This window comes from Cheilinus undulatus, linkage group 7 (assembly GCF_018320785.1).
Source record: "Cheilinus undulatus linkage group 7, ASM1832078v1, whole genome shotgun sequence".
In the NCBI taxonomy this organism is placed as follows: domain Eukaryota; kingdom Metazoa; phylum Chordata; class Actinopteri; order Labriformes; family Labridae; genus Cheilinus; species Cheilinus undulatus.
The window spans coordinates 24,590,696-24,615,730 of record NC_054871.1 but is presented as its reverse complement, the minus strand read 5'-3'; the positions used below and the strand labels follow the sequence as shown (position 1 = coordinate 24,615,730).

The following is a 25,035-nucleotide window of genomic DNA, read 5'->3' as shown; positions in this document are numbered from 1 at the left end:
TCTTCCTTAGAAAATGCAGCAAATAAACTAAAGGTAACCTTTAATGTTGTCCAGAGAAACCTCTGTGACTAAAGACTCTCAATTACTGCCAACAAAACCAAAATGATGAGCCGAAGATCTACAGTCACAAGTTCAAGATGATGTTCAGATTTTTTTATGTTAAACCATGAGGTGATTGTGTTCAAACATATAAACAGCTTGACTTTTGCTAGAAGAAAATCTATTAGTCAACATATTGATTGTCCTACAAAGAAACTGCTTCTACCAAAGCAAATACTGTTTCAGGGCTGAATCGATTCCTCAAATTATTTGGGGGATTCGAATCAAAAAATTCCTCGAGGCAAATTATCTGCCTCGAGGCTTCGCTTGAATCAGTGCTGTATCCATATACGCCCGTACTGTAGCCTGGACATCGCGCCATATGTTGCCCGGCGAGCTGTGTTTCACACGGACGGCTATTTGTGTTGTACAATGTACTTGTTTTTGCTGTTACTATAACGTAACATGCATGATACGAGGCGTGAAAATCACAAAGGAAGAGAAGTTGATGCAGTGATGCTTACAGGCACGCATCCTGCGTTTTTACACAGTCACTGCCTGCAGCTGGCAGATATTGCACTATGCCTGCACCGGTGAACCTACGCAGATCTCCGAGTTGATCTTGCCTGCATGACTCGCTGTAGTGAGACAGTGCTCAGTTTGTGTCTTCAGACTTTAAGGAATTTCATAAACTTCTGGTTTATTGGCCAGACAGTTTCACAGAACACCGTCAGGTGTCACGATTCAAGTCCTGTTTGGGGCTTTCCCTCTCTCTCTCCCTCTCTCTCTTCCTTCCGCGAGCACACGTCATACATTTAATTATAAATTATTTAAAACTCAGCGCACTGACGTCTTGATTACAGCGCATTTTTCAAAAAGCTTCAGCATCCCAAATAATTTCATAAGACTTATATTGATAATAAATTGACACCAATTAAATAGAATCAGCCTTTTGCTACAGACATTGGCTGAGACTAAATAGGTCAAAGTTCATCATCATATAGTCAGGTTTCAACCAAGCGGCAACCGCCGGTCCTGAAAAATGAAATCAATGAGAAAGTGCAAAAAATTGCTATACCCCGAGTGTCCACTTGAGGCTGGCTGCAGGAACACCAGAAGTCCCGTCTGGACACATGTTAAACAGCCGGTTTTGATACTAGGAATAAACTAGTTTACAGCCTGGTTCAAAACACCAAACATGTCTCATTAGCTAGTGCCTTTTTGTGCTCCCATTGTACAGGGGGTGAATTTTTTTGTACCACGTTCGTTTGGCTTATATTTAGGATGAAAGCTGATTGGCGCGTCTCATTTGATTGACAGATAGCTCGGCAGGCAGAGACTCCGTTTCTGTCAACTAGAATGCTATCTAGCAGGCTGACAGGAAGTCGCACTTAGTGGGCAGGCTGTTAGGTTGGATTCAAGAGCCGCTTGAGTCCACCTATTGTAAGAAGGCGACTGACATCACACGGGGTTTGTCCAATTCTTTTTATAGTCTATGGTTTCAACAGGTCACAGAAGCAGCTTTATCCCTTAAAATGTGTTCTCCATGTCAGTGGATGTCCTAAAGGTCAGATTTTTATGGTGGATGAATTCACAAACAAAAATGTGCAAAAATTAAAAGTGAACATGCTTTTAAAAAATAGACCATATTCCTGTAATCTTAAGGTTCCCCTTTCAGACATCATCAGACCACCGTGTGAATGATGAAACTCTATTCTTGCTAGAATGTGAAATATTACACGCATGCATAAAGTAAAGGATGTTAAAATGATTGTGTCCCTTTACTTTAATGACAAATTGGAAAATAAAAATAAACTACAATAGAAGAAATAAAGTGTTGGCACCCAAAAATTTCCTGGGAGAGGATCCCTTAGACCCTAGATATGGCATAATCTAATCGCCGTCTTGTGATTTGTCACTCATCCGGGTTTTCACACCCATCATCGTGTTTTCATGAGAAAGTTAGTCTTCCTCGTACAATAGAAGGATAGAGAAATGGTAAATAATTCTTTAAACTCATGGATTCATAATGTATGAGATTCCTCAAACTGGCTCTGTCTTTGGTAAAATAGCTTTAAGGTTTTTGCTACGTCATCTTGGTCTGAGTTACATGGTCATCTTGAGCATTGTACTGGTTTAAGAAATTTAAATTAGAATTACGGAACATTTGACCATTGTGTGCACATGCTTTGCTACTGAAAAATGCCGGCTAGTTGATGTAAACTTGTTATTTTCAATTTTTGTCATATATATGGAACTTAGTATGCTGCCGTCTTGGCCAGGACTTCCATGCAAAAGAGATTTTTGTATCTCTATGGAAATATTCCTGGTTAAATAAAGGTTAAACAGGGGGATGAAATAACTCTCCTTAAACAAAATTATGTCTGTTTTATTCTGACTTTACTCCTATTTTCCTCAAGAGAAATACCGTATACTTTCTCCTATTTCTCTTCAAAAATTGTCAGTTATATTAATGTTGACGTCAGTACTTGTGATGAAGGGTCTCATTTAACTGTTTCTTAAAGAAGGAGGCAAAGTTGTTACACCAACTGAGCTGTAGAAAATTACTTTAATTAATTAGAAAAAAAAATCTGGGTCTCCTTTGGACTTCATTGTAAGGGCTTTGTGTATTGTAGAAAATGGCTTGAGTTACTTGAGAGTATGATGCATGTCAAATAGAATTTAGCTGAATTAAACAGCTCATGAAGAAAACAGTAGAATGACTTTACAATTTCGCCTCTGAAGCTTACTGTGATTACTGTAATCTGCTGAGAATGCTCCTTAAGAAACAATAGTGTTTGTGGTTTGCTCATTAAACAGCACAATAGCATTAAAATACTACAGTTGAGAATAAAAGAATGCACTAAAAGCTGGAAATAATAGATAAAATGGCATACTGTGATTTCTCTGTGTGCCATCAGGATGGCGAAGTTAGTGAGGTGGCTGCAGGAGCAGGTGGTGTGTGTTTTGTTGGAGTCCAGGAGTTTGCAACCTTGGGTGGACCAGTAGCCCATCATACTCCTTTCCGAGTAATTCCAGAAGGAGCAATTGGGGTTGAAGTAGCGCTCCATCTGCAGATAACAAGAGATATGGTTAAGTGTACAAATAATTGACTGCCTGAAATTGAAGTACATGTAGAACACAGAGGCCATTTACCCCCTACTCATACAAAGTATTTCTCGGTGCTGATATGGATGAGGATTTTTCACTTCACAGCTCTTATGAAGCAATTCATATGTTGTATCTCATTTGGCACATGCTTGCCAAATCAACCGAAGCATAGTCTGCGTGTACGAGGCCTTAATAACAGAGAGAGGCATAATTGTTTGACGGCATGTCTTTAGAATTGCACAATTTCTCTGATAAAGAATGGAGTCACGCGCGGCCCTTTGGGAACTCTAGTGACAACTTTAAAAGACGAAAGATAATTGGCGCTCCAGTAATTTCATCCTAGATTGTACGGCTAATCTAGGAGTTAATTTCCCCCTCTATAAAAGAAAATGGGTATCATTTATATCCAAATGTTGATTAAAGAATTAGTTTTCATTAAGAATTCACTTAGGTTCTAAAGACTCCTTTAATTCGATGTTCAATGACTTAAATAAACTGCAGACTGACCGAGCCAGGCATTTACAATTCACACAGCAGATCTGTGTCTGCTCCTGAGGTTCCCTCCTGGTGTTCTTTAATATGACATCTCCATTTGCTCCAGCAGGGGATACTCACATCAATGTGCTTCAGGGTAAAAATCACCGGGTCGTTAATGAACACACGGCTGGACTCTTTGTTGATGGAGGCAGCGATGATGTCAGAATTGACGGACACTGACACGTTGCGTCCGTAAGCCTCGTTGGCCATCTTGATGGTGGCGTTTTCCGTGCCGAGGAACTGGCCCAGGTTTTTGTAGAGCACAAAAACCAGCTTGGCAACCCCTGAGAAGAGAAAGCAGAGGATGAGAGAAAAAATCAATCTTATAGGAGACATGCATGAAGTATATGAAATATATATAGCTCAGTCTTTTCAATGTTAACATTTTTAGAAATTAAAATAAGGAAGGGCCCAAATAAGTAAAAGATTATTTAAGAGTTCGATACAGAAAACAACTGAAAGTTGACTCTAAATATACCAATATTTCTGTTTTTTAAATTAAACTCCTTTCTTGTTTTCTTATTCATTTCATTTGTCACAGTTGTAAAAGTTGGAACAAATGTCAAAAGCACACGGCTACATTTCCTACTTTTTCATGCATGAAATAAGTACTTCAGTGTTCAGTCTTGACATAGTTTCATTTTTTTCTGTTGTTTGGGATGTTTAATGGAGCTTACCGTTCCGACTGTTGAGCTTAACAGTGTTTGCCGACAGCTGGATTGAGATACCATCCTTGCTGGATTGTGGAAATTTAAAATCCTGGACCTGACCGTCGGTGCTGAGAACGTACACATCCAGGACTGCCAGATAAAGAGAGGTTAAAAAAAGGGATGGAGGGACAAGTGGATGAGATAAGGGTCATTTCAGATTGCTGGACTTCGAAGCAATGGCAGAAAAATGAAAGAGAGAAAATATTGATGCTGCAGCTTTGTCCCTGACATTTTGACAGAAACTGGGATGTTGGCACAGACCAGAGGAAGTACCAGTGACAAAAAAACACCATCTCTGTGACAGTGAGCTGCACAATAAAGCATCAATCACAAAGTAATCATTTTATCCTAGTGAGACTTACTAATATGAATAAAGCAATACAGTAAACCCTAAGGAAAAAACTTGCTTATTAGGAGGAGGAGGCTGGAATAAGCAATGTACTTTTTCTGACTGCACAGCAGGCTAATGTTCACATTAACGTATAGAGTTACAAGGTCTAGACGCATACATTTATAAACTAAGCGAGCGCAATCAGAGAATCCAGTCTATTTAATTGTCTGATATTCATCACTTTGTCAGTAAGCGACTCGTTAAACCTAATATGCGTTGTTTTTCCGTTCCCCCCGAGGTTTAAATGCTTATTATGAAAACAAAGCACTTTTTATGTGCTGGCCTTGTTTTACTATCGCACAAGTTCCTCTCTCAATGAATTGAAAGCAATCAAATTAAGAGAGGCAGCATCAATCGAGAACACTTGGCAGAAGCTTACCACAAACTAAACTCTACTTTTACTTACTTATATTGTCTGCAGGAACTTTGACAATGGCTGGTTCCATGAGGTTGTCGGCAAGGACAAAGGCCCCTTCCTCCAGAGTATCCAGTAACATGGTGGCTGCGTGTGTTTGCTCAGTGCTGTTCATGTCCTGCCAGGACTTCAAGGCCTCTGGACGTAGAAGGTTATCTACTGTGTCCACAATGGCCTTAAAGAAGCAGATGCACAAAAACAAAGAGAAACAAAGTAACTTCATTAACTGAGGAAAAGAGTGCGCTTGTAAAGATCAACAGTGACATGCAAACACTTGAATTACACAAATGAAATGATAAGCTTACGCATCAAACCTGAAAATGTTATAATAAGCATGATGAAAAAAAATGAAGGCAAAAGGACATTTTCTTTTCATTGAATGGATCAATAAGTACACACATTGACCGACTTAAGAATATATTACTTTTGCATCTGTATTGATCATGAAACTGCAGAGGGAAGAAAGAACCACCGGGGATGATGCAGATTCAGTTTCCGTTTCAAGGACACTGCATCAGGATGGACGCTAAGGGTCAAAGTCTATTGAGCCTATCAGGTCTGTCTGATAGGAGGATATTAAAACATGGTCTGCAAATAGTACTAAAAGTTGTCCTCTATTCAAATTGTGTACTTGCAAACTTTAGTATTCAGAATAATCTTTCTTTTTCTTCTACTTCAGAGCAACCACTTTGGTTTAAACTAAGACATTATAATGTAACCCAAAAAACCCCTGAGAAAGACCAGGGAATTTGTGCAGGACTAAACTATAGTTTAACTGCACAGTATCCTTCACACAAACATTTTTCCACTGTCATACTCTCTGAACAGCTCAGGGCAGACTGTGGATTAATTGGGCGTAGGATCCAGGCAAATCTGCCTTTTCCTCAGAAAATAATCAATTCAATGTGCCTAATCAGGTAATCAATGGCTGCGGCGACAGCAGGAGGAGAGGGTGGGGGGTAGCTTTAGTGATATTGTGTCAACTATGGCAGATGCCAGCTATTGCTGACTCAATGATATCTGTCCAGGATCCTCTAACACTGTCATTAGCCAAATAAATGATGTTTTTACCCTGATGGTACCTTCCCAAAACTGTTGTAACTCCTACATCCAAATATGAATATTTTTGTTAGCTCGAACACCAATTTGTATTCTTGACTGTTTTCCTTGATACTCTTTTTAAAACTCAAGGCCATTAACTGGCTAATTATAGTTTGATCCAATATAATGCCATCCCGAGGGAGAGATCTCGATGAAGGGGATGACTTTGGAGGCAGGTAGAGGACAATGATACCCATTAATAGTTGATGGATATAAACAGTCAAAATAATGAACATTGCATTGAAGAAAAAGGGGACTTGGACTGAGCAATGTAAAAGGGGACAGATGTATTTTTAATTGGCTAACCCTATTAACTAGAAAGGATGGATGAACTGCACCTTTGATTTTTGAAATAAAGGACTTCTGTGACCTAAAGCCTCACTGCTGCAAAACATGAGCAAGAATTTTTACAGTGAAAAATACAATGGGGGACAAGGATTTGATTAAATCCCAACTGAACTGTTTGGTGCAACAACTAGGAGTGTTTTAAGCTGAATGGATCTCTCATAAAAGTAGAAAAAAACAACAAAACAGGAATAGCTTCAGCAAATGAATAATGAGAGGGATTTAAACAGGATGTTTGAGTACTGCTGTTACACAGCCAGACGTGCAATCTCGAGCAAACACTTAGAAAACATACAATAGAAAAAACAGAAAAAAACAAAAAAACCATCAATGCCAACACTTCAATAGGACATAAAAAACAGATACATAAACCCATGAACAGAAACAAACTCATTAATTATAGGGGGTTTTGGAAGGTTCTTGGTGTACAGCTGAGTTGTGTTTAATGCAATTTACTGAAAGAAAAAAGGCAGGAGGCAGGGAGGAGAGAGGGAGTAGATGACAGTGCAGAGGGTACATGCTGCTGAACTTGAGCTGGAACATTACAGTAGCACAACGATAGAGGAAGGGATGGCAGCAAGCAGAGTGGGCAGACGCATTGCTCCAGTACCTTCATGTATGCCCTGCATGTCCTTTCTCTCTTTTGAAGCTTTTTTTAATTAGAAAAGAAAAAGAAGACATAAAAAATAGACACACGTGATTTGCAAAAGTTCATGAGCTTGAGAAAAGGTTTTTTTCTTTTAAATAAGACGCTGAATACGGGGTTGATTTGCAAACTAACTGCTGAATGACTGATTCAACCTGGAGGTTAGGGAGTCAGGTGCTGTATAAAATGATACAATGTGCTGTATTTTTCCTCTCAAAGCCTCCAAACATGATGTAGGAGTATCACACTTGGCAGAAACAAATAATGGCAAACTCAACAAAAGTACAAATATAGATCTCTGCTACATGCTTGAGCGAGAAATCACTGCCTTTGTTTTCTGTCTCGCAGTATTCCTGAACTTGAAAAGAAAGAGAAAGTGACAAAAACAAATACTGCAAAAAACAAATGCATTATTTGGGGGGAGTGCTGTTTTGTCTTCTGAAAGTGTTAACTTTTCAGAGAAAATCAAAAATTCTACACCACTGTAGTTCAAATGCAGCAGTTTTTTGCATCTGAATTATTTATTTTTTTGCCTTTTTTTCTCAGATGGATGTGGTTACCTTGTTGAAGCTCCGGCCTGCAGAATCCTTCTCGCTGGGTCTGAGCTCCTGCAGCTGAGCATCCAGGATGTCCACCAGCTGCTCCATCAGGCGCACAGAGGAGCTGACGTCCCCAGCAAAGATGGGTCCTTTGGTGTGCTTAGCCAACTCGTTGGCCAAGTTAGCTGCATTTTCACCGCTGCGGATCTGCAGGGGAGAAAGTGAATAATGATCACAAGAATGCAAGAAGACAGACTTGGAAGGTTCTTTACAGCACTGTTTCTGACTCCAAACCACACTTGAGTAAGTCCTTGAAATGCCAGAATTGAAAAAGGAGGTTTAATCTTTTCTTTATGCAGGAATATGTACCATGGTGGCTGTTCTTTTACTTTACAGTGAGTTTCAAAAACAGAAGAGAAAGAAAAAATAATCCAATTTAAGATCCAAAATTCTTATTATTGGTCTCCCTCCAGATTGTTCAGGATAAAGTAAGGACAATGCCAACTGCTGGAAATGCTGCAGATCTGAGGGAAGCTTTCTTCACCTTCTCTGGGAGTGTCCTGGAAAGTTCATAAATGTATAAAGAGCATTACTTAAATAAATTTTTAGTGTTGCCTGAGGCTGTATGTTCTCAGTGATCCACGATTGACATATCAATGTGGAGAGAGGGATTTGATTTGATTCAAACAAGTATAATGGTTGGAAAACAAATCATAATGAAAAAGTGGAGGAACGCAGGTGAGCCCTCTTTTCATGAATACTTCACAGAATTGGCAAAGGTGGCATGATATGAATAAATCTCTTTCAGTCGTAATATCAAGACTGAGAAAAATGAAGAGACCACTTGAAATACATCAGTGCTGTGGGGAGATCTTGATGTAAAATATTGGCATAGGCGGTTTTACCATTAGGCAAATGTAGGCAATTGCCTGGGGCCTTGTGCTCTAAGGGTCAAGATAAAGTCATTATAGGTGTCCATCAAATATGAAGTATACGTCTAAAATTACTTTCACTGATTACAATGTGTATTTTGAAAGTAAAAAGGGTCCAATATTGAATAAAATATCATCAAAATAGACTGATTATCCAAATAATGTCCCAGGGGAGGACCAAGGTCCTCAAAAGCCCTGAAATGTCTTCATATCAACAAAATTATAGTTAGGAAGATCCCTATAGACAAGAAGATTCCTATAAACATACTGGAACAATGGATTAGTGGATTAATTTGTGGTAAAATGCCATGCAATTAATAAAGAGAAGCATAATTCTGTATTGAGCATATATACGTATTTTTGTAGGTTTATGTAAGTCACACCTTGTCTTGAGACATGTTAAAATACTGAGATGTGGAGATTTCTGACTCACATCATTCCTCATTTAAGATGTAATGAGAAAGCACTGCAATGTCACATTTAGGTATGTCCTGTAGTTCTCTAGATCTGGATTTGTTTTCTGAGAAAAGAGGCTTAAAATATTTTTTCACTTGCTATGAATGCTTTTGCCTAAATGGAGAAGGGTATAATTTTGGTCTTTGCCCAGGGCCTTCAAATCCCTAATAGCAATATGAACACACTGTTGTTCATGCTTAAACTGAATTAGAATTAATTTTTGTGCATGTCACTTCTGGTTGGCACCTTTGTTTAGTGTGTTTTTTTTTGCGTGCATGTGGGTATGTGTGTACAAATGACTGTATATTCGTTTGTATGAGAATTTTTCTAAATATGAACCTATGAGCCATTTCATTTGTTCACCGAAATTGTTCACACAAAATTCAATTAAAAAATCATTTAAGAAGAAAGGAAGAAAAACAGAGAGCTGCTTTCTTTGCCAGCTGTTGAACTTTTGACATTCACTATGCAGGATTAAGAGATAGCATTGCTAACTTTAAGTATTCATCTTTCAACTTTTGGGTAACATTAAAAGCATGCACTTAGAAAGACTACATGTTTAAAATTTAGGATATTTTCTAATTGTTCTCTTCACTGAAAAGGATTTACAGATTTTTGCACACAAATTGCAGTCCTTAAATCCAGAACATCTTCAAAGCTTACAAATGCAATATTCAAGCTAATTATACCCACTTTACATGGCACCTTTTACAACACTATGTTTTTCATTTGTTCTTGTAAGTGTGCTCCAATAATTTTGTAAACCTCCATATGTTTTTCATTCTACTAAGAATACAGAAAAACACAGAGATGCACAGCTCATACAAACCTTTTGGGCAACTTGGTTGACCCAGTGGGAGGTGCAGTTGCTGAGATCAGGGCCCTTTGGGTGCCAAACCCCAGTGGAAAGGACACATAAATAAGAAGCAGTGCCTAAGAGGGAAAAAACAAGACCAGAAAAGTCAAGTTCAATTAAGTCAAATCCAATATATTTTCCTTATAAGTGTTTTACTGGAAAAGTGAGTTTAAGGGCACGAATAAGGAACCAAAACACAAACAAGTTAGCCATTTACAAACATGCAAATTCACATGTGATATACAAATATGGAGCTAGATACTGGCTGCATTTGTGAGCTTAGAAATCCCACCCTAGAGTGTAGTCTGTTTTTCATTATGCTGGTCTGTACGACTGCTGGTAGACTATCAAAATATTACTGAAACGGGAATAGTTGGATATAGAAAACTTCTTTCATAACATAGAAAAAATGATTATATTTCTAAAAGCCTTGACCCTGTAATTTGTATTGTCTTAATGAGGTGTGTGTGTGATGAACTCTAACGCGACTTCACACACAATCATATGAGGGATGCACGTTGTCATGCACGCTGCACGAGAAATAGCTGAGCCTGCTGCTCTGCAGCAGTCATTACAGATTGCTGAATCATGTTCCAAGGCTAAGGCCTTACACATTCATATCTCTTAACACTGACTTAAGCGTGTTATTAGTGTTTTTCATAGATAAAGATGTTGTTGTGTGCAAGTACATCAGCTAAATCAAACAAACTTGGTATGTTCTCATGGGACATCTCAGGTCATATTGAAAACAGCATGCACACAGCCCTGAGGTGACTGGAAGCTCTGTTTACCTCGAGTTCCCTTGGGGCAAGGTCGCTCCACCAGCATGCCCCTCTGAGTCTGAGGCCACATTATGTCTCTGTTCTCGGTGGCCTCGCAGAAGCGCTGGGGGAGAGGGAAGGACTCGAGGGGCGGAGGGGAAGTAGTCTGAGGGATCACAGGAGGCGGTTTGGGCGCTCCCCTGCTGCCCTCTCTGAGCCCTGTTGTGGTGGTGGTGTTGGCCACACCCCAGTGTGCGGTGGTTGTCGTGGTGGTGGTTGTAGTTCTCTGGGGCTGAGGGGACATGGTGACTCCTGACAGAGGCGGTGCTGAAAGGAGACGGGGAGTACAGAGACATCATGTTAAGATGGTGCGCTGTGATTTGATGTTAAAGAAAAAAAATATAGCTTCCCTTATTTCTGCTTCATTTTCCCCTGGACACATTTTAATCAGACTTTAAAAAAGATAAAAAACAAATGACAGTTTGACCAGCAGAAGGAGGTCTGCTCATTTATGTGCCACCCTAGGGTTCAAAATAAAGTCAAATAATATTATGGCAATTATTAAAAACTTAACCTTCTTCCCTCATGTGCCACTAAACCCTAATGACGCCCCCTGTAAGCAACATACCTAATTTTTTTCTCAACATGTTAAAAGCTGTAATGCTTATACATCCAAGTATCCTGTTGTGTAAATTGCTGCTAAGTGCTTTGTGCAACAAGCGTATTTGCCTTCCCGTCGACTATGGCTTATCCAAGGCACTTCGTCTGCAGCGAACAAGACAATAATTACAGTAACATCCTCCTGCCTGGCAATCATTCTTGCCTGGGAGATTTTTGTGGCATGGCTGATTAAATTTCACTAGAGCAACAGTGAACCTTTACATGTAGCCATGGTGCTTGCACATTCATTTGCAGTTGTTTCTTGCTACAACTCATACTCTGATAAAGCAGGTGTGCAGTAACTCATGCAATGCCTCAGGCAAAAACAATATGTTTCAGTCGCAGAAAGGGAGAAAGTAGTGCACTCCTTACATTTAACATGAGCCACTAAGGAAACACTATGAAGACGTTTTTCATGTGATACACTGGAGAAATATGAACGCACTGTAATTACATTTCTTAAGAGAAAAACATTAGGGAGTTTATAGATGAAATGTTGATATACACTAACTGTGTGACATAAATATTTTCTGCATCTCCCAGTACAACGAAAAGCTCGACCCCTGCTTCAAAAAATATCTACTATTTGAATTTAAAAGGATAAGGTGTATCAATCAGAGAAGGTCCAATTGGGATGCAGTGCACATGCTGAATCTAATCGCATTTGAGTACTTTGATTTCCTCCATTAGGCTGCCTGCAGAGCATGCAGAGAATGTGAGGAGATGCTGCTATACTCCGTGAGCAGAGCACAGTCATTCTCAGTAGAACAACCGGCACAGAAAACAGATGGAAAAGAAAAAGGAGTTTCAAAGAGAGGAAGGAGTCACAGGCAGGACAGGAGAACTAGAGGAGAGAGGGATGGCAGGAAGTAGAGGCACACAGGAAATGATGAGAAGAAAATTTGGAAACAATGGGGCCAAGTTGGAGAAGGAGAAGACAGCTTCTGTCTTCTGGAGGATTGGAGGAGAAGCAGCCAGACCCCAGGTGGTAACACCTTCATATCTATGGCCTCTACTGGATAATGGGCCTGGCTGATAGCAGCAACCCCCCCCCCCCCCCCCCCAACAAACACATACACACTACACCACTATCACCATCGGCCTCCAGGTGTGGATGAGAGGCTTCAGCAGGTTGAGCTGAAGGGAAATCTCCTTTGAGGCTGACTGCTACCTGTGGTGAATTAGGCTCTATTGACCAGAGGAGATGACTGTGTGTGCTCCCCTCCAAACACACAAGCAGGCGACGTGAAGGTGTACACAGTTGACTGGCTGTTTTGACACTGAGCTGAAGGCAGATGCGGCTGGCTGGCTGGCTGGCTGGCTGGCTACAGCATCTCCTCCTCACTCTCCCCTCCTCGCCTACCCGTATCCTTTTACTCAACACAGTGAAATTCTTGCTGCACGGCCTGTCACAGCGGTTGAGGGACAACCTGTGCTTAGTGTCCTTTCAGCACCAGCATTTAGCTGGCTGAGAGAAATGGCTGCCTCTATTCTGCACCAATACCCTTTTATTGCTATAACCCTTGTTTCTTCATGACACACAGAAATGATTCTGAGGTGAAAGCTATGGCAGAAAAAAAGGACATTTCTGCTAAGGTTTAAACTCACTATCTTAAAGAAGTGAATGTGTTTGGACATACTTTGCAAATGATTATCTTTGTTTCTTTTTGAACATCTGGCTTAGGGTTGCTTGGCAAACCTCCAGAAGATTCCCAAGAAACTGTGAGGCCCTTTATCGGTTTCTCATTTCCAAAGTATGAAAGATGATAACGATAAGACCCTACTCTCCATGGGTGGGGAGTTAAGAATCCAGACAGAAATAAAATGAAAATGAATCGCTGTTTGGCAGGCATGATTTAGGATAAAGGGCCCTGCAACCTTCAGCCAATAAATCAAAGAGACATGCGCTGTAATCCAAGCACATTCCTTTAGCATGTCAACTAACAACTGTATCTTGTTTACACCCCTTGCTTGAGAGGGCTGCCTGTCATGGCTTGTTTTGATATTGAGCTCCATGCTCTAGTTACAACACATGAAAATAAATGTCTTTAAAGCTTTTTGTTCTAATTTCTCACTGCTGCCTGCTGTCAGAGGTGAAAATACGGGGGTAATTAATGTTGGATCTAGTTAATACAAGGTTTAAACTAATGGCTTTGGCTTTCTAACAGTAAAAAAGCAAGCCATAGGAGAGGGATTTCCCCATAGCAAACTGTCTGGCTGAAGCTTTGAGAAATTTGCTGAGCCAATGTCTATGCAGCATGACACAGACAAGCTGTGATGGCATTGCTAAAATGGTTGTTCACATTGACTCCAGCTATACATTAAAGAGCCTTATTAACAGTAAATGTGATGAAAGGACATAAATTAAAGAGCTAAAATAATCCTGTAGGGGTTGCATGTATATGATGCAAACTAATCCTCTTTCCTGTGTCGGAGAGATGCTAATGTGAACGTGGGCTATACTTCCCACAGAGATTCTTGCATAAACAGTGCAACCTCTCTGACCACTGCTGTTCCTGTGTACATAGCGTGTCAGCCCGTAATCCTGCCGGCAACACAATAATCGTATTACCTTTCTGCCATAGCTTAGTTTAATTTGATCCAATGAGAGCTGAGAGGAATTAACCTGTAGGTATTAAAACAGACACTCCTCTCTGGCTCGGGCAGTCTCTTCTTCACAGAGATGTCTAAGTGGATAAGTTTATAAGCAGTCACTGAGAGCGATGAGTATTGATCTGTCCATAGTGCTGCAGCAGCCTATTTCCACACTTTTCTTTTGATTCAGAACACTGACCATATTCAAATGGCAGATATTTTCCACTGAGATCATACTCAGGGAAAGCTCTAATGCTGTTTTAATGTTGTACTGCTTTGCTCCAGGTTGCAACAGGCAATCAGTCATTTTACCACTCTCTTATCAGTGAGAACAGGAAATTCATGAGTGATATGGGCCTTATTTCAAAGTAGAAAAGCATACACAAAGCCCATTTCTTGCCCTGAACAAACTGATCACATTGCTTTCACTAACTACTTACTTGCATTAGCATGAACAAATCCTAACATACATTAGCATTTAAATAGCTATGCATTATCATTTAACTATCTCCTAACTTACACTGGCATTTAACAAATCCACAACTTACATTAGTGATCAACAAATTTTTTAGAACACATAAACATAAGAAATTTATAAGTAACTTAAGCATTTTAGAAAGTCCTCATTTACAATAACATTAAAAGGTCCTAGCCTACATTAGCATTTAACAAGTTCCTAGCATACACTGGCATAAAATTCCTTGTTTGTGTAATAATTTAACAAGTTCCTAGCACACATAAGCATTTACCAAGTTTCTAGTCTACATTAGCATTTATCAAGGTCCTAGCCTCGATAGCATTCAGCAAGTTCGTAGCCTAATTTAACGCTTGACAAGTTCCTTGCCCACATTAGCATTAAACAAGTTCCTAACTTACATTTGCTTTGACCAAATTCCTAGCCTACATTAGCATTCAAAAGGTTACTCACCTACATCACCATTTAACACGTTCCTTGCCTGTATTGACATTTAACAAGTTCCTAGCTAACACTGGCGTTTGACAGGTTTATAATTTACAATGGCAATAAACAAGTTCCTGGCCTACAATAGCATTTAAAGATCAAAGTTAACATTAGCATTTAACAAGTTTATATTAGTGTTAAACAAACAAATTCCTAGTCCAAATTAGACTAGCATTTACGGTAACAAAGTCTTTGCTAACATTAGCAATTTACAGTCTTTACTTAAATTATGGACAAATACATTATTTTAACATTTTTACTATTACCCTTACAATATAATGCTTAATGTATTGCAAAGCATAACCCGCCAATATTATTATATAACAAAGCCTATGCCACTTTATCTTATTGTAACATAAGCTGGTCATGGGCTAAAGGCTATTATTAGCTAGCTGTTTGATGGCAAGTTGTCAATTATGTGATGACTTGAAATAAAGACCTATTTCTATCCAGATTTTCCCCCTCACATCATCTTTCAGATGCCTCTATCTACAGAAAAACATTTATAAAAGGTATATCAGATACCTAGGGCTAATAAAACTTACAGACACAAAACAGTGCAACATTATGACAGCTTTTGAGCCTTTCTCTATGGAAACACAAATTAATACCTTCCCTGTGCAGGGTTCCAACAATTACGACAAAAGAAGCTAAATCCCACATTCGGGCTATATAGGCGAAAACCAGGACAGGATCCTTGATTATCATGTCTCTGCTGCACTCAGCCCAAGGGGAACCTTCAATTAGCTGTCGTAGAGCTTGAGCGCATGGAGAGATATTCTGCAAAGCACTACCGATAGTCAAACGAGACTTATTCATAACCTCATTGTGTGATTCAGTGCCCACACTTTGTTGCACTTGAATGTATCTCAGTGGTTCTGTTATTACCAACGGGGTTACAGGTCTGGGATTGATGACAGACAATGAGACGAGAATCCAGAAGAGGAGAGGGAAGAGCACTCACTAAATCCACTCTCACATACACACAGAGAGCCAAGATGAGACTTTAGCAGGACTCAGTAGTCATGCCGTGGTGACAAATGAAAACCGACAGCGTGTGTGTCTTTTATATTATGCTTAATGGCCTCACTTTCAGTAGGCACCGCATGCTTGATCATCAGGGTAATGTTTCATACACATCACCAGGTGCTGTTTATCTTACAAGAATAGTGAAGGAGCACACATTTAGCATTTGTTTCAGCTAATTTGCCACAAAAAAGAGAAAGTTAAAGGAGTTAATAGTCCTCACTCGTCCCCTCCTCCATCCACTTCTCTGCTGAGGAATAATCTGGTGATGATGTGAAGCGAGGCTGCTTAGGAGATTTACCTCTTTGTTCCCATTATGTGGGAGACTTACTTCTCACTAAGGTAAAAGAATCATGTCTTATGTACACAGTTAATGTTGCTCCTGGGTGGTATACTCCTCCTGAATAAAAGAGGGACAGAGAAGTTAGCAGATGAGTGGAAACACAAACATCCAAAGTCTGTTTTTGGTGCCATAAGAAGGCCACACTCAGTCTGTGTGAGGGGACCTAGACAATCTAATGGATGGAAAATAATTGAGTATCAGCTTTAGAGTCATATGCTGCGAAGCATAGGTTAATTAAAACAAGGTGTTGATCTGTGAAAAAACAAAGTGTACGTTATTTTCTTGGGTAATATTGCTGCTGAAATATTCCTGTTTCAAACATGCATCTCTTCTAGGTTCACATGGAAATGCAGCTGTTCTTGAGTAAGAAATGGTGTGATGATTTATAATGCATTTGTGACGCATTTTGATATCTACCAATAATAACAATAATGCACAAAGGAAATTGGATTACATGTCTTTCACTCTGCTCTGCATCTGTAGCTGTGGAGAGAAAAACATAGCATATGATTGCTTGTGTATCAGCTGTAAATATGGAGAGACCTGAGAGAAAATTTGTATAATTTCCCATGAGTCATGTCCTTGTGAGGATGTGTACAGTGTACCTATGTCCATGTCTTAGGGAACAAAAATCTAATAGCTGGATTATATTATTTACTGCAGCCTCTGTTATTTCTCTTTACCAACAATAAAAACGCATTGATTCTTACAGACACAGGCAGAGTGCACTCCCACACAGACAGGCTTAAAAACACATGTACACACTTATATACACCCCTCACACACAGAATGACACCAAAGTATAGAGAACAGACATAGCAGCTGCCAGACTACAGCCTGCTGCTTTTTTCTCTTCCTTGCAGCTTTCTCTGTACTGTACGTGCCTCAAATTTCAAGTGTTAACTCTAAGCGTGCCAAGCAGACTGATATTTAATGCGCTGTGCACAGGAGGATGTCTTCATGCAAACACAGATACACTTCCAAAGAGATGCAACATCACAAGCATGCATACGCTGTGAGCAACACAAACCCGATTGGAAAAAGACAGGCACACATAGACACAATAATCAGGCCTGTGTGAAATAAATCTCCTCAAAAGCGTGTGTCAGCGAGTGATGGGGGACCATTGTGATGCCTGAGTAATAATTCTTTTAATACGCCTTGTTTCACAGTCAGACTGTAATCAAACAAGAAACTGTGGATCCCCTCGGCTATAGGGCTCAGTGTAACCATAATCACTCGCCCCCACTCCTCTCTTTCTTATGTAAAACAACTCTTTGTGACATTTTAAATCATAACCCTGGGTTTGCTTTTGCCCACATACTTGTTGGTTGTCAGTGGGGATCACTCGGCCATGCTATGCGCAATAGTTTAGCATCAGTGAGTTGGACTCTCTGGGAGAAGTAGTAACTAGCAGCCTGGGAATATAAGAAAACAATGTGATTTGAGGTGAAATGTTCCAGCTTGTCTGGCAACAACTGGCCCTCATGTCTTACAACGGTTGGTGCAGAGGACTGGCAGAGATCATGATCAGGTTTCAGAGGAAAACAGGTGACCTCCTGGCCTTGTGAGCTCAATAGCTTTTACTAACACCAGACACTGTGCCCGGTATTATCCCAGGATGTAATATCACAGACATTGTGAACAAGACTATATATCCCTATCGTGGGATTTTCCCCCTTTTATCGCCTCAGTTAAACTCACTCCTATATCGTTACCTAGAATGAGACCAGTGGGTCATAATGTAGAAAGAATTGCGTCACAATATGTCATAAAAGTGTGGTTAAAAAGGGTGCAGGGGAATAAAGAGGAAGAGCTGGCATACAGGGAGATCCCATTGTCCAGTGGTAAAGGAGCCCTAAAGATTAAAATATGCTCCCTCGTAGGGCTGTAACATCTGAGAAATTCTTCTGAGCTCACACAGAACAAAGCTTAAAGCATCGTCTGGGCAAAACTCATGAAGGACTTCTATTATAGAAAAAAAAGACATGTTGACTTCACCTGCAATAGTTTAAAATATTGTTCAAAAGCTTTCGGTCACTTGAGGGGGTTTTTGTACGGATTCTGGATGATTTTCCATAGATTTTTGTGTGCAGTGCCGTGTTTACTTTAGGCTGCTCCTTCCTGGCTGGGATTGTGTAGTGAGTCAACACCAGCGTTATGCCGACAACATCCAATAGCAGTTTATGAGAGAAAAATGTGAGAAAGAACAAAAGAGATGTTGCTTTTAACTTTCAATGAAATAAAAACATCAGTGTTGGTTTTCATCTTCTTTTTTGTGCAATCAATCAAAAACATGTGCAATCACAGCTTAGGCAAAAAAAAGAGCCACACACGAGATCTTTCAAAGGAATAGTGTCACTTCAACCCATCCAGTGCTTGAAATTGTTCCCCCAGTGGATAAATATTTCTGAATGGCAAACTTTGGTAGCGTGTGATCCCTGATCCGAATGCTCCTTTTGTCCTGCTGTTGTGTGTGTACAGTTTCCCAGAGGGCACAGCGAAGGATTTACTTAAATCCTGTCATTTAGTGTGCACTGCTTTCACTGGGCATGATTCGAACAGTCTGACCACAGCTTTAGCCTGATTTCAGGAGGGAAGCCAAACAGATGCATATATGTGTAGACACGCACAGGACAGGAAACCAAACATCCACATGAAGGGCACAGTTCACGGAGGAGGATTCATAGAAACAAGGGGTAAAAGAGAGGTAAAAAGGAGGGCAAACAATAAGAGAAGGAGACAGAAATGGCTGGATATACATGAAGAGAAATGAAAGGGTGAGACAATAAGATGGACGAAGACAGAGGATGAAACACAGAGGACAAGAATATGACAGGACGACAGAAAAACAAAAACAAAAAGGGTGATTTTCCACATCAGTATCCTCTCCTTTCACAATGCTGTGTCCACTTGGGCAGCTGACAGGGGGTTGGGGGGGGGAGTGGTTGTGAAGGCAAACAAACAAATTGGTCATTTTTAACACATCCTGATCTCTTTTCCTTTACAACTGGTGAGCATGTAGCAGACAGAAGTCTCTGCCACTTTACCTGAGCGCCTCTAACAACTTTGAAAGCTTGAATTTGACATTTAAAGTATCTGTATCTCTTCTTTTTCCCCCTATCCATTTTCCCTATTTTCTTTCAATGTTACCATGCACAAGAAGACTCTGTAAGCACTGCAGAAGACAGGAATGAATCATAGCAGTGCTTATTAGAGAGCTGTATATTCATCAGACTATAAGAAGTAGACTCTCTGGGGTGACTGCTAATGCATATGAGTCACGAGCATCTGTAACAGCTGAGCACTTTTTTCTTTTTTGCATTGTACAAAGCACATCCACGCACAACAGAATAACAACAGAGCACTGTTTTGACCACATGCAGGGTTTTGGTGGCTAATTGGCAAGTCGTGTGAGTGAGCCCTACCTTATAATTTCCGACAAATTGGGTTGTTCTCTTTCTTTACGATCCCCACTTGCAGATGTATAATTTGGAGTGGCGCAAAGATTGAGACTGTATGCAAATGTATTGACATTTGAACAATTAAAGAGGAGGTCTTGATTTGTGTGGGTGTTAACTGCAGCTCTGGGGGTCTTAATGCGGAAGTTATTCAGAATATAATTCTGCAACAAGGGATGAATAAAAGGTTTTCGAGGCTCACCTGTGTCCCATTGAGGCAGTGAATAGAGTCTGTTTGTGCATACTTGTGGTAAAAAATAGCTTTTGGTATGCTTACTCAGTGGTTTGAGGCCACATACTGGAGCTTGGCATGAATAAACGGTCCATAGAAAGGGGTGCATAATGAGTTTTCTCTGGGAATACCTCATTTAAATCAATTTAATCATCTCTCTTACAAGATGCGACAAAGGAATATGTCTTTTTATGAGCTCCTATATGCAAGAAGGAAAAACAGGCATCCAGCCATGGTTAAATGAGTGGATTATGGGGCTGTTGGTCAAAGCCAAGAGTGGGACTTACTGACCCATTTAATGTCCACTTCCAGTGGAGCTGCTTGTTGGATGTGACCCCATCCACTTGCCCGTAATCCTACAAGAGATGATCTTACCTCCACTAGCAGCATTATTAGACTTGACAAGAACCCAACTGTCTGCCGCAGAGGGTTTCAGCATCACTTTGAAATGATTGCATTCCATGATGGAGCGAATCACGTGACAGAGCTGTTTGCACACTTGAAATATGGGGAGAAAAGGAAGCAGGATATGCATGAAAATGCTTACAGTTTCAATCTCACCCCACGCAATTACATAGTTGACTCATCCTCTGCAAAGGCTTTGAAATTCCCTTCTGAAGGAAAATCTGTGGTTAAATGAAAACCCTGCAGATTTTCTTTTTTACTTTTTTGGGGTGGAAAAAAATCAAACAATTAACACTCTTCTAGTGTCTACTTTTACAATAATCCATGCTTTTCTGCACAAACAATGCTTTTTGGATGTGCTTTAAACATGTGGTTGTGATGTTTGGAACAAAGAAAAGGAAATGTTTTGATATGTTCAAAACGTGTTCCTTTGACTTTTAGCACCACAAAAGCATCCTGATAGCTCGTTTCAGAGCTTAGTGAAGCAGGCACAGAAACAAGCATCAAGATATCAAAGAGAGGCCATCCAGTGACAGCCAGAAAAAAGTGTCATCATTTATGTGTCAACATCAGCCATGTGGGAGGACAACTTTATTGACATCTTGATGATCATCCAGGACCATTCTCCCCTGCACTCATCGACTGCAGCTCAACATACATTAGTCAGCAGCAGGGCCAGGCTCATGTCTCATTTGTCAGGGGGAAAGAACAGCGTCCTCGTTGACATAAAAATAAAGATGTGTGAATAAAAAAGCCCTGAGGAGCAAATGCAGTATGCCAGGTAGTGTATGTTTCTGAACCTAATCTACAAGAAGGGGAATAGGTTCCTTTGGGTGCTGCTTTTGAAGGCTGTGTAAATAAACACTCTATTTCCAACATACATTCACGCACACAATACGCAAATATTCATAAGGCAGTCTTATTTGAGGGTGAATACAGCCAGGATTCAGAAACCTCTATCATTAATTAGCATACTTTCAGAAACTGAACAAATGAATGGACTGTGCAGCCCATCCATATATGGCTTATTTCAAGAATATACAATAAACCACAGCCAAACTTTAAGTCAAGACCTGTCCTTTGACTTCTTCAACATTTCTATTGTATAGAAAAATATGACAGGTTGAGATATCCCAAATTTTTTCATGCCAAACAGCAAAAAAGGTAGAATTTGTCTGCAAATGCAAGACATTTTAGGTATTTCTGTAATATAGTCAAATGAAGCACAGTTTCTTCTATTTTATGTAATAGTCACTGCTTTCCAACCTGGACAAGCTAGATTGATGCTGTTCCACTAGTTGAACCCAATTAAGCAGTCCTAGAACACATCCTACCTTTACAAAAGTGGACAAGCAAACACATTAATAAATACTGCTCTGGTGTCTGTGAAAAGTTGCTTGACCTCTGTGGCTCATCACTGACAGCACTGAGTATAATGTGGATTTAGGATCCTGGGTGTGGAAGGGATTAGGATAATTACTGTTATTATATTCTCAGTGTAAGGACTATCACACGCCTAGGCTAGCCTCCTCTCAGCCCTTGACAGCTAAATTAAAAACGTACGCTCATGATGAGATTGATCCTCCTTCTTTGTGTCTACCATCTCCTTCTCTTAAAGGCAGAATCTTCACAGTATACATTGTGAAACTTCTGGATTTTTCAATGGCAGATGGAGATTTTGAGTTCTAGCATCACTTGAGGAAAGAATTAACCTTGCCCCAGGCCAGACTTTTTACCTGTCTGGGCATGTTTGTTTCCAGGATTGAAAATATATCTCCTTCTTCCTGTTTTACTCCCTCTAAAAAAAGGGTTACGCTTGCAGAGGTCCCTTGGGCTTCAGCACCAAGGACTCAGGGAACGCCCGGATGGTAAACCTCCCCAAATCCCCTAGATACTGATCCCTTATGATATGGTAACTGGCTTCAAGGTGTTGTTTACCACAGAGCCCCACTCACTTCACCCCCAAGATGCTTTCCTACACTCCAAAGCTTCCGTAACATATCTAGAACATATTAGATTCTAAATTAAAAGTCAGTCAGCTGTGACACTTGATACATAGATGGGGAATACCAAAGATATATCAAGGCATTCTTGACAGCAACTATTTCAGCAAAGCAATTTAACATTATTGTCTGCAAAATGAAGGATTGCAGGACTTTGTTTCTTACCATGTGCTGGATCAGGTGGGCCAAACTCCAGATTGTATCTCAGGATGTAAAAATTATTCCACACATAGAGCTGGTTATCTCGCGGATTGTAATCCACTGCTGCAATGTACTGGTACTGGTTGGGAAAGTGGATATCAACGTATTCCCCACGGTTCTGTTTGGTGTTGTAAATGTAATCGATCAGACTCTTGCTGACCTCACTCTCATTGTCTTCATAGGTTGAGCGGACCACATAGAGTACTCCACAAACCATGAAGGCATTGGAGGCTGAGCGCTTATCATAGGCCGTGTCCCAGGTAGCCTCAAAGCGTAGTGTGTAGGGGTTTAGCTGGCTGATTACCATCATGCCGTTGTTCTGCTCCGTGGCGTAGATCACCCACAGCCCATTCTCATCTACTGCCAGGTCAATGTCTGTTTTCCCGCCCCACTTGTAGGGTGACGTGTCATGGTAGTTGGCGTTATTGATGATGGCCTCACCGCTTTTGATTCGAGTCCGCAGGTCAAACTTCACAATGTTGCGGGTCCTCTCCTTGTTGAAAAACACGGCGCCATCGTAGACCACAAATCCAGTCCCGTCCACCCGGTGGGGCAGCTTGTAGGTGATGGTCTGCCTGGCGTTCTGGAAGTCGTCCAGGGAGGAGTACTCAATGAGAGTGTCTGTCCTATATGGAGTCCAAGGCATAAAGTAGATTTTGTCGCCAGCTTGTAGTGGGTCTTTGCACCAGGCGCCAGCTTGTTGCTCCGCTTCAAATAGAAAGGAAGGATCACCGACAGCTTTCAGAGTCCCAGGACAAAGAAAAACTAGTATTGGGAGAAAGTAGAATGAGAAACAGGCACTGGTTAACATCTGAAAAATAAAACCACACAAAAATATATGTAACTTCCATATATTATCTTTAAAGTCTCCATTTTGTTTAACTGGTTGTCCACGAGGAGTGGGAACAAACACACATTAACGAGTGGCCAAAACACAACTAACATCTATAGCCAATATTCACAAGCAGTTTAAGGATTTTGGTTTTGTGCATAGAAAGAAAAAAGGAATAGGAAAGTTATTAAGCATAATATTTAAGTATATATTAATAGTCTGAAACAAAAAGAAGCCTGGCCTCAGACATTTACTGTTGGGAGTAGAACACAAATGAGGGGAAGGAGAACAGAAAAAACTTAACAAAACAATTGGTCCTGTAAACAAAAAAATGCAGCCAACTAAAGTCACTTGGCAACAGACGGGAGAGGTTATGAGAGAGCAGGAATGAGCAGAGTCTGCAAAACGTCTGTGTGTACTTAGATGTTTGACAGTTACACCACCGTTTCTACACTATATACCTGAGAGGCTTGTCATTACGAAGTGGTGCAAATGTCACAGCCATTAAGATTTAAAATATTCAGTAAGGGTCTCTTGAGGTGTTTTGGTTGTTGCTCTGGGGCATTAAAGGCATAAGAATCAGAAGAGGAAAGAGCAGCAAGTGGTCAGGTGAGAATAATGGGGAGAAGAGTGAGAGAGAGGGGCACTCGGAGAGAAAAGAGCAATAGCTTAAAAAAAGGGCCGAGAAACACTGTTACCATGGCATGCTATGGAAAAGGGATTGAAAGCCAGGCAATATGAGAATCTACTGAGTAGCAAAAGCACCCAGGGAAAATAAGGAGAGGAAGCCCAAGTGGACTGCAGCCAATACGCCCCCATTTACATCTTTTGGCTGCTTACAGTATGTTTTGTTATTTTTAAGGCCAGCCTCACTTCCCTTGATGCTCTACACTGGATGTTAACATTACATTTGGGGGATTTTAAAGATAACGTTTGTGATGGGTTTGTCGGGGCCACCATGGGAAAAAAGGTAGTTTACAACCAGATGCCACAAAAACAAGGAGCTAGGGTTTGGATCGTGTCTGTTATTTACCTTTTTGCTCCACTTCTATTTTAAGCGTTGGAAGAGAGAATGAAAGGGGTGCAAGGGGAAAAAAGAGATTAATATGAATAAAATGTCATTTGCTACGATTACATATGCAGAAACACGTTACGAGACATGGACAAAGACGGGCAGACCTATTCAGAAAAAGCAGGAAAGTTGTGAGAAAGGAGACACACAGCTGTCAAGGTCCTGTCTTCAAAAATATGTTAGATTAGAACATGACAGAATAGTCGGATCACATCGTGATCAAGACCAATCAAAGCAAGTGTTGTACAGAATAGTGGTGGATAGATGTAATGTTTGATGAACTATGTAAGGCCCGTCAGTGTATGCCATCATTGATTAACTTTCAATTTGGTTCATATTCAGCGGTAACAAAAAGAGATCGTTCTTATTACTTTGATAAATAAAAAAGCAACTCTGGAATTTGAA

General features: G+C 40.3%; 1 protein-coding gene across 10 annotated transcripts in view; it reads right to left on the bottom strand.

The window, feature by feature from the left end:
• adgrl2a (adhesion G protein-coupled receptor L2a) overlaps window positions 1-25,035 on the bottom strand; it is a 113,729-nt gene that overhangs the window by 17,065 nt on the left and 71,629 nt on the right. For 7 of the 10 annotated variants that reach the window (XM_041791182.1, XM_041791183.1, XM_041791186.1 and 4 more), the window contains exons 5-13: window positions 22,691-23,491; window positions 10,870-11,166; window positions 10,052-10,155; window positions 7,856-8,041; window positions 7,260-7,298; window positions 5,195-5,378; window positions 4,365-4,487; window positions 3,766-3,971; window positions 2,937-3,110 (exon numbers count right to left, since the gene is read on the bottom strand). In XM_041791182.1, coding sequence (XP_041647116.1) covers window positions 2,937-3,110; window positions 3,766-3,971; window positions 4,365-4,487; window positions 5,195-5,378; window positions 7,260-7,298; window positions 7,856-8,041; window positions 10,052-10,155; window positions 10,870-11,166; window positions 22,691-23,491 — 2,114 coding nt within the window. The remainder of the gene's footprint in view (window positions 1-2,936; window positions 3,111-3,765; window positions 3,972-4,364; window positions 4,488-5,194; window positions 5,379-7,259; window positions 7,299-7,855; window positions 8,042-10,051; window positions 10,156-10,869; window positions 11,167-22,690; window positions 23,492-25,035) is intronic. The other 3 variants (XM_041791184.1, XM_041791185.1, XM_041791187.1) reach the window with 1 other exon arrangement.